This window comes from Vigna radiata, chromosome 7, assembly GCF_000741045.1.
Source record: "Vigna radiata var. radiata cultivar VC1973A chromosome 7, Vradiata_ver6, whole genome shotgun sequence".
NCBI classification, from domain to species: domain Eukaryota; kingdom Viridiplantae; phylum Streptophyta; class Magnoliopsida; order Fabales; family Fabaceae; genus Vigna; species Vigna radiata.
The window spans coordinates 24,069,931-24,079,717 of record NC_028357.1 but is presented as its reverse complement, the minus strand read 5'-3'; the positions used below and the strand labels follow the sequence as shown (position 1 = coordinate 24,079,717).

Sequence of the window (9,787 nt, the reverse complement as noted above, 5' to 3'; positions counted from 1 at the left end):
TTTCATTAATTGCTATCTAATCCTTCTTTCTTTCTCTTATTTGTGGATAAGTCTTTGGTCAAAGGGGTTGAAATTGGTCAACCAAAGAAGGGTTGATGCTGTAAGTGCAAAACACGGGTATTATGCCTTAATCAATGTTTCTTTTCTAGAAGTTGTGTTTGAAGGAAGGAAAAGGCTCGAAAGAAAGGGGGTTTCACCCAAATTCAACAACTTTGGAACTAGGGTTGTTGGTGATGAAGCGAAAACTAAAAAGGGCTTGATTTCATTGAACTAGTTCGTGAATCCAAAGACCAGAGGATGTTTCAAATCTCTCGATTCATTTTTAGTTCTTCATAGTTAGGGGATTAGTTAGATAGTTTGAGAGTTCTGATTGTAGAGAGACTTCTTTCTTTTTGGATTTTGCTGAGGATGCTCGTGGGCAGTGACAGGCCATGAGCCCTTTCTTTGGTGAATTTTGGTACTATTGTAATTTTTTCCTTTGATTCTAATAAAATTTTGAGGTTTTTTTAGTTCTTGTTAACATTCTTACATTGTTTCCCTGTAATTTCTTTCTTGCAATATTTAGTTTTCCAGCAGTTGTTCTTGCATTATATGATCTGGATTTACATTTCCTTGATTTTTTCCATCATAGTTCCTATTGCTTTAATGTTTTTGAGTTGTTTCTGTTCTCTATTTGTTTTTTTGCAAAGTTTTATCATTCAACATTTAATTCTTGTCACTTCACATTCTGAATTTGTATTTGTGGTTCTTTCGGTCATTGTTGATTCTATATAGAAATCTTGTTTTGTTTCTTGCCATTGCACATTCTAAATTTGTGCTTTTGATCGGTCTTTACTTGATTATGCTTTTAGTCTCTTTTCCTTTTTAGTTTCTACATTTTCCAGCAGTTAATTTCATTGCCCATTACCTTCTGAAAATGCATTTTAATTCCCATCTTCATTTTGTTCCTTGTTTTTGTTTTACATGCTTTAAATTAGATTAGGAAGATATACCTTTTACTCTGATGTTTCCTTTAGAATGTTGATAATCATGCTTTGTTAATCTCATTGTCTAATCATTATGTTTGAGTAGTCTAGATGTTCTAGTATAGTGAAAAGTGTAGATTTGTTAATTGGACTTTGTGCAAGTTCTTAAAGGAAACCATGCATAGTTTTGCAATTGAATTAGATGTCATACGACTCCATAAAAGGGATAAATTTTCAAGATGTCTTCTTGAAGACATGGTAGCATTTGGTGAAGTCAAATTATGCTTAGTGTTAAATTTGGATTTTGCTATTTTTCCATTTGCTGGTTTGTTCCATTTGGTAGATGAATATAAGTAGTTATCAATTTTCTTGCTTACAATCTGGTTTCATGATCTGGTGTATTCTTTCCTTCCTTTTTGGTTCTGTTTTGGATTTTTCTTTAGTTCAATATCATGCATTGCATCTTAGTTCAGTTCTGTAAAACTATCACATGCATATACAAAACTTTATTTTATCCACTTTCAAATTTTCTTGCACTTAGTTACCAACACCTTCACTTTTCAATAGTATTCATCAATTTGAATTAAAATTCTGCATTATCTTTTTTCAAAATTCTTATTTGTCAATACCCAATTTCGTCCAGATAAGTAAGTAATTAAAATTAAAGAATTAAAGAATAATAATTAATGGTGGATAAAGAAAAAAAAAGAAAAATAATAATAAAATAATCTTCCTTAATGCTGGACACATCACTTTAGAATATTTTTGAAATATTAGTTTAATATAATAATAATTTGAATCAGTGTTATGCTAATAATTATAAGCAATAATTCAAAATAATATATTGAAATAATTTAATTTTTTTAATGGAAAATATATTTTCTGACAATAATTACAATCAATGTTTTGAATATTATTTGATTTGTAACCAAGACCATTTCTTTTCCTATTTTGTTCATTGTCAATTAATTCACAATTATGACAAGATCATAATAATATTACGATGTGTGTATATAAATACGCATTCTATGATAGAAAAAAAGGAGGACGGAAAAATAGAGGAAAACACCTAGAGATAATAGAGATCTAACGAGAGATTAGAGAGAAAAATAGGTTCTCGGTTTTGTCAACAACAACCACTGAGGAAGCACTAGGGGAGTTCTAGAAGCTAAAAAGATATGTCACCTCTATACTCTTACTTTTCTCTTTTTATTATACTTTGAAGTTTTTTATCCAAAGATATTAATTTTTTTTATTATTACGCACAGATAATGTTTTCTTAAAATCATGAACTTTTGAATATAAGTACACGTTGGCCTATAGTCAATTTCTTTTCTTTTTTCACCTTTTTCTAAAAAGAAAAAAGGAAATATTTAAAATAAAAAAGTGTCATTTTTGTTAAATCAAACCCTTTTTTACTAAAACTACGCGATCCCTGATTTTCCATTATGAATGGGGATACGTAGGAGCAAGGTCAATCTTTGTTGGGTTCACTTTTTAAAAATCTCAAACAATCCATAATAATCTTTTAAACAAACTCGCAAACTTTTTTCTAGATAAAGAACTACGCTATAGCTGATTGTCCATTATAAATGGATATACGTAAGAGCAAGGTCAATCCTTGTCGGGTTCATAAAACAAAAAATATTTTTTTGTTTCCTAATAATTTATTTTATTTTATTTTATTTTTATTATTGGGGAAAATTAAATATTTTGAAAAACCACGTTAATTTTATACATTTAATTAAAGGTACTGCCTTTGGGCAAGCCCGATAGGGTGCTAACACATTCCTTACGCGTCACCGATTCCTGAACCTAAAATTTAATTTTCCCAGACCAAGTCTTATTTTATGGTTTTCCATAGTTTTTCCATAATAAATTATGGTGGTGAGTCCTAAAATATTTTCTTAAACCAGTTTGGTTTTCGGTTCGTCGTCCCGTCGTGATCCTGGTTACGACATGTTTCTTTAGCATAAATAAGGTTCATGTTTCTTCATTCTTTGCATAATTTTATATTAGGTATCATGCGCAAGTTAGATTTGTTTAGATGTACAGGCATTTTAATTTAGCTTCTTTCTTTTAAAATTCCATTTCATTCTTTCCCCACCTTCCATTGTTTTCAATTTTAATTTCATAAATAGAATCAAACTCACACTTCTAATACTTAACATGAACTGAGTCCTAGGATTTATACCTTGATTACCATTAACCTACATTAGTAGGGAACTGAGTTTTGTTGGTGTTTAGTGCGACCTAAAAGTGATTCACATGGGAATACTACCAAGTGATGTATTATGTGGGGTGTATTGACAATAGGGATCAAAACGAGATCATCCTAACTTTACTAGTAATTGGATTCATATAAATGAAAATAACTAGTCGTGAGAGGTGAGGAGGTTTCATATCTAGAGTGATGGCATTAGTCAAATTCAAGAGAGATACTAAATTTATCGTACCATGTAGTATGGATCAGAGAACAACCTGTACACATTACGAGTTTTGGTTCATGGGAAGTAAGAGGGATTTAACAATGATAGGTGCATGGTCTCTAGGTGTTAGTCCTTTTATTGGGAATGTATGATTTGAAAATGATTCCTTATGAGCTTTTAAAGGAAGAAAGCAAAATGTTTCTCGTTTAAATTTTTTTGGATGTAAATGTTTTTGTTCTCAACAATGGAAAAAGAATTTAGGAAAATTTGACTATAAAGCTAATGAAGCTATATTTGTGGGATACTCTCTTACAAGTAAATCATATAGATTTTTTAATCAAATAACTTTAAATATTAAAGAATCTGTACATATTTTCTTTGATGAAAATATGAACCTTGAGAAAAACCATTTTGAGTAAAATAAGCCAATTGAAGGTGATGAAGAATATTTAACGAATGCACTTAATGAGATGTATCTTGGTGAGAATTCTCCTTCTCAACCTAATGATTTTACAAAAAGTTGGCAATGACCAAGATGAATGTCATTGGAAAACATGATAAGAGACATTTCCAAGGGAGTAACTACAAAAAGATATTTAATAAATTTTTGTATGATTGTAGCTTTTGTTTCGTAGATAGAGCCAAAGTACATAGAAACTCTTCAAGATAACAAGTGGTGCATTGTAATGAAAGAGGAATTGAATCAGTATGAAAAGAATATGTTTGGAAACTCATTCCTAGAGGAGAAACACACTAAGTCAAAGGAACAAAGTGGGTATTTAGAAACAAACTGGATGAAGATGGACATATAACCAAGAATAAAGCTAGTTTTGTTGAAAAAGGATATAACATGAAGAAGGTATAGATTATGATGAAACATATGCTCCTATTGTGAGGTTAGAGGTTATACACTTACTTGCTTATGTTTCATTTATGAAATTTAAATTATATTAAATGGATTTTAAAAGTGTCTTTCTAAATGGATTCATTAAGGAAGATGCGTATATAGAACAATCCCCTAGATATGAAGATTATAAATTTCCTAATCACATCTATAGATTAAAGAAAGCACTATATGGTTTGAAACAAACACCTAGATCTTGGTATTAAAGGCTCAACAATTTTATATTAGAAAATGAATTTAGTAGAGGAAATATTGATTCAACATTGTTTATCAAGAGAGTAGGAGAACATATTCTACTTATATTAAAGCTATGTTTGGTGATATTATTTTTTGATCAGTTGATGATTCTCTTTCTAAAGGATTTGTAAGTATTATGTAGAGGGAATTTGAAATGTCATTGATGGGAGAATTGACATTCTTTCTTGGATTACAAATTAATACTACTTTTCAAGACAACTTCAGTATTGTCAAGTTAGTAGTCAAGAAAGTAGATAGGGTTAAAGTAATCCCGATTCATCTTCTAATGAATACGAAATTTTTTTTTCAATATTTGACTCTTATGAATGTTATGCAATGCTCAAGAATAAAAGTGAGAAACTATGATAATGGAATTAATGTTTGAAGAATGTTCAAGTTAAAGTGAAGAAAGAGGAGAAACCTTAGAAATAATTATAATGAAATAGGATAATTCCATTGCTTTTCCAAGATAGATTCATCATCTGTTATCCACATATCATTGTTCAATTGATTATTGTTCTAGTTTCAAATTAATTAAAGTACATTCTCAATTAACTTGAGGGCAATCATATAATCAACCACAATAGATTCTCAATCAAATACAATACATTTTTAGATTATTCACAGTGAATTCAACCAAAGTACATTCTCAATTAAATCCTATTGTGTTTAATTATTTTTATTCTTAAATCTCCTAACCAAATTAAAAGCTAATTAATCAAAGTAAATTCTTAATTAATTATAGTTCAAATTCTTACCACCAATCAAAGTACATTCTCAATTAGTAACAAAAACCCATTTAGTCATATGAAAGTTCCTAAATTCAATCAAAGTAAATTCTCAATCAAACCTAGAAACCCTTGAACTCATATGATTAATGTGACACTCAGGCATTGACGAGGGCGGGGAGGGATCGCTAGTGCAAGAGGCACGGACAAGGAGCGGCTCCTGACAGTGGGCACATGGACGAATCAAACATACACTGGAATGAGAAGGATCTAGAGACTGTATAGGTTTGGGACTATACGGTTGAAGGATAGCTTAAAGGAATTAATTTGGCTACTCATATCAACAAATGCATTTGCTTTTCGGTAGCCTAACCCATAAGAACTCCATGGTTAAGCGTGCTTAGCCTGGAGTAATTTATGTGCGAGTGAGGACAAAGCACATTGGAAAGTCTCGTGCAGTTAATATTCCTTGTAAGTTGCCGGGGTGTTACAATTAATATTCATGTAGATTAAAACACCTTATGATTTATTAAATCATTGCTTTTAAGATAATTAAGAGATGAAGAAGAATAACTCAAATCAATAATCAAAAGAAACAAATACATTAATTCAACTTAACCCTAGAATCCATAATGAAATTACAATGGAATAGTGAGTGATGGATGATGGCTTCCAATGGAGGAGTCTAAATCAATGAATGAGTAATGTTTTCAGCCTCCCTTAGGTGTCTTTATATAGGGCTTGATTGGGCTTGGACTCTGAATATTCTGTTGATAAGATCTTTTATCTTATATCTTCCAAATAATTAAAAGATTTAGATAATTAGAAAAACATTTAGAAGATCTTTTCTATTTATATTTTTAATATCAACTGAATTGTCTCCTAAATTCCACTTACACCTTTCTTAATTTTCCAAAATTGTAGAGAAGCCCAAAAATTTCCTTTATTTACACTTTAGCCCTTTTCTCTCTTTTCAAAATTGTAATTCAAACTTTATATCCAGTTGCATCAACAAACATTAGACTATCCAAAATAATTTATGCAACTAATATCACATTTTAAGCTTATTTAATTCCCAAATCCAATAAAGTTAATCATCACAAATCTTATTCAAATCAATCATTTAAGCATAATTATTCCACTAAAATTTTGAAAATTAAATATCAAATGTAGGCATAAATGTGCACTCCTCAGTCAATGATGAGAGAATTGACATTCTTTCTTGGATTAGAAATTAAATAAGAGGAAGATGGAACCTTTACATTTAAATCTAAGTATTGTAACGAAATACTCAAGAAATTTGGAATGGATACAACAAATGAGGCATCTACTCCTATTTCAATTTCCTACTACTTGGTTAAAGATGAATTATGTAAGGAAATAAACCAGACTATGTTTAGGGGCATGATAGGATCATTATTATATCTTACTTCTACTAACTGATATAATCACTACAAGAAAAATCACTGTTACATACAGCCAAAATCCGTATATAACCTTCAAAATCCGTATATAAAATGGTGTTATATACGGATTACAAACGGCAAAAAATCCGTATATAATAAGGGCGTAGGTAAGGTTATATACGGATAATCCGTATGTAATTTACATATATAATATCCGTATATAAGTTACATACGGATAATCCGTATGTAATTTTATAGCTTTATAAAAAAAAAAATTTATCTCATATTTGCATCCAATAACTAGATATTTTATAAATTTAATAAGAATAGAGACTTCTACAAAGCTATGTAAATAAAGCAATTCATAACCTTTTGATAGCATTCTAAACAATAGACCTTGTCTCACGCAAATCCTTGTAGATTAAAGCACCATAAAATGCGTAGATATACAAAACCACAAATGTATATTACATTTACCATTTTGTATTGCAATATAGGTTATTCTTTTTTCTATCATGTGATTATAAATATTGGTATGTAACTCTTTATATTATACAAGCAATGTTTAGCACGAACAACACCACTGTTACCATGAGGCCTTGTAACCTTACCCCAAATGCAACGGTAGTGGCTTCCATTCTTCTTCACCTTAGCCTTGTAAATATAGGTCAATCTCTTGCCAGCATACCATCCTACTTCTTCTGTGGTGTTCACTCCCTCAATTTGGATCAAGGATGTGTTGGGATACTGGTTTGACTTGGACCTGAAAGATATTTCCCAGTGTAAGGCAACTAACAAGGCAATGGAGAAGCAAGATAAAAATAAAACCAACTAGGCAAGAAGCATTTACCTTTTGTATCCAAGGATTGTACCCCTCACATAGAGTCTAAAGCAAAAGGAAAAAAAGGAGTGTTATGTTAATTTCAACAAGTTATGCAGTCATTGAGGAATTGTAGAATAGGAAAATAAATATATACAACAGCGAAAAAAATATGAATCAATACAAGAACAAAAACCAGTATTCAAATCATTTCATCTTGCTCCCTGAAAAAAATAACCAACTGGTCACTAAATTAATGTTAACATATCATACATATGTGCAATATATAATAAGAGAAACAGAACTTTCTTGGCTACAAATTTATCATTTGTTAGTCTAAAATTTGTGTTGCTCCTTCCTGAATATACAATGAAGCCCTTAAGCCTCCAATTCAACTCGGCATTGAAATTGACAGCACCCAAACTGCCAAATTGTCAAAAAAATATGGTCCTTTATCATCACATCATTGCTAGGCAGTGATTGAAACTCCCATTCACCTAATTTCCAAACCCCAACTTTTGGGCCTTAAATTATTTGCGCATGAATTAATGCCCCTTTGGTAGCTTTTTTTGCGCATGAAGATCAGTGGCTAGTTGCTAGAGCAGTAACCAACATACCAAGCACCAAAAATGGTTGTGCACTAGCCTGAAAATAAAAGAAAAAGAATGTTAGATAAAGTTGAAATAATTCCTGATATATCATTTCCAATAATTATGAATGTCCTCCATTTTGTAATGCTTGTAAAGTATAGTTAAGCATTCATTATGTACCTGATATTTAACATCATATTTAACATGTTAATCCATGACATTGAGTCATTAAACATTTTTATCCAATGTAAACTCTGTTGAATCCACAGAAATGATAAAGCAAAGGTACCTTATTGCATGCATGCATGCATTAGATCAATACTTCAAATGTAAATATAACGACTACAATTTGAAATATAAGAATGGATGTTTTACCTGTAAGCATATTGAAAAGCACCAAGAATTCTTCGCTCATCATATGTTGCTTCATCTCATAATAATCTCAAGGCATCAGGTGCATGCACTGCCAATATGCATCCATCAAACACTTTTGCAGAACCATCTTTGCAGTACACAACACATCCTGCAATTATTTCTCTAACCATGTCACTAGAATAGCAAGAATTACATAGTTATTATTAGAAAAACGGCAATGTGCATGCCAATCAATCAGATTGAATTCACCTTCTCTCTGTGAAGAGGAAGGAGTTAAAATGGATTACTCAATCACCTTTTTCAGTTGTCGAAACCAAGTGAACCTCACGGTTAGTTATTATGTGATTACCTTCCCTTTCAAGCTCTTCTTCAACCTGATTTTTATAACAATAGTCAGTGAGAAAAGTTGATTTATAACTTACAAGTTGAAAAATCTCTTGCATGAGAGACACTGAAAATGTCTCTCGAAGTGATGTAGTTGTAAATTTAAGACAGTATGAAAATAGAAAAATAGCACCTTCTCTACATAATTTTGTGAGCGCCATCTTACAGTTAGCCACTGTGGTCTACCAAAGAGCTGTAGAGAGGTCTTATCTTTAATTATTTTGGATTGTAGAACTATAGTATATGGCAGAACATAAATCTGGAAAAGAGTCTATTGTGTTACTACCTGAAGTAGATGGTGGTTGCGAGAGAACGAAAGCACTGAGAAAGCAGAGAAGCTCATAACTCCTTCAGAAGCGCAAGACCAGATAGAAGAACAAATTGGAATCTAAAGGCATTGGATATTATACATATACACTTCTCATAGAAATGATATATATATGTAGAAAATACATATAACAGCATTGAACTCACAAGATAGGCTTTCTGAAATAATTCTGAGTAACCCCTTGACTTGATGAATTCCTCCAGAGGCTCATTGCGGTCAATATNTGGGTTATTCTCAAGCATATCAAGATAGCTGCATGGGAAAATTGAAAAGACAGAGCCAACTAAATGATCAGGGTTCAGTTATTTAGGACAATAACAAGAATACTACTATATGGTATACTTGGTTTTTTTCTCAACTTCATCATTATGCGGTTGAGTTCAAATTCAATTATGCAGGGAAGTGAATGCTGAACTATGGCCAATTTTATCCAAAGCTATAATTATTGGGATACCAGTTGTTTCTCTGGATATGTAACTCCTAGAAAGAAAAAGCATATCAATTTGGTGATTTTTTGTATGATTTATTATTCCTCGGTTCACTGGCAATCAAAGACCAAAGGAAAGATGGAAATTTAACAATGCAAAAGAAAAGTTGAGTGCAGCAGTTACTTCTATATAG

General features: G+C 31.2%; 1 protein-coding gene and 1 long non-coding RNA gene across 2 annotated transcripts; both read right to left on the bottom strand.

Annotated features, from left to right (window-relative positions):
- Positions 1-7,094: 7,094 nt before the first annotated feature.
- Positions 7,095-8,300, bottom strand: LOC106766205 (60S ribosomal protein L35a-1-like). Its single transcript, XM_014650953.2, has 3 exons — positions 8,260-8,300; positions 7,520-7,555; positions 7,095-7,432 (listed from the first exon to the last, which is right to left on the bottom strand). Exons 1-3 carry the CDS (start codon positions 8,298-8,300, stop codon positions 7,183-7,185), a joined length of 327 nt encoding a protein of 108 aa, XP_014506439.2. The 3' UTR covers positions 7,095-7,182.
- A 213-nt stretch (positions 8,301-8,513) lies between these two features.
- On the bottom strand, positions 8,514-9,022 carry LOC106767771. The gene is made up of 3 exons (XR_001376180.2): positions 8,972-9,022; positions 8,750-8,828; positions 8,514-8,602 (listed from the first exon to the last, which is right to left on the bottom strand). It is a non-coding gene; the product is annotated as an uncharacterized LOC106767771 (long non-coding RNA).
- Between the last annotated feature and the right edge of the window lie 765 nt (positions 9,023-9,787).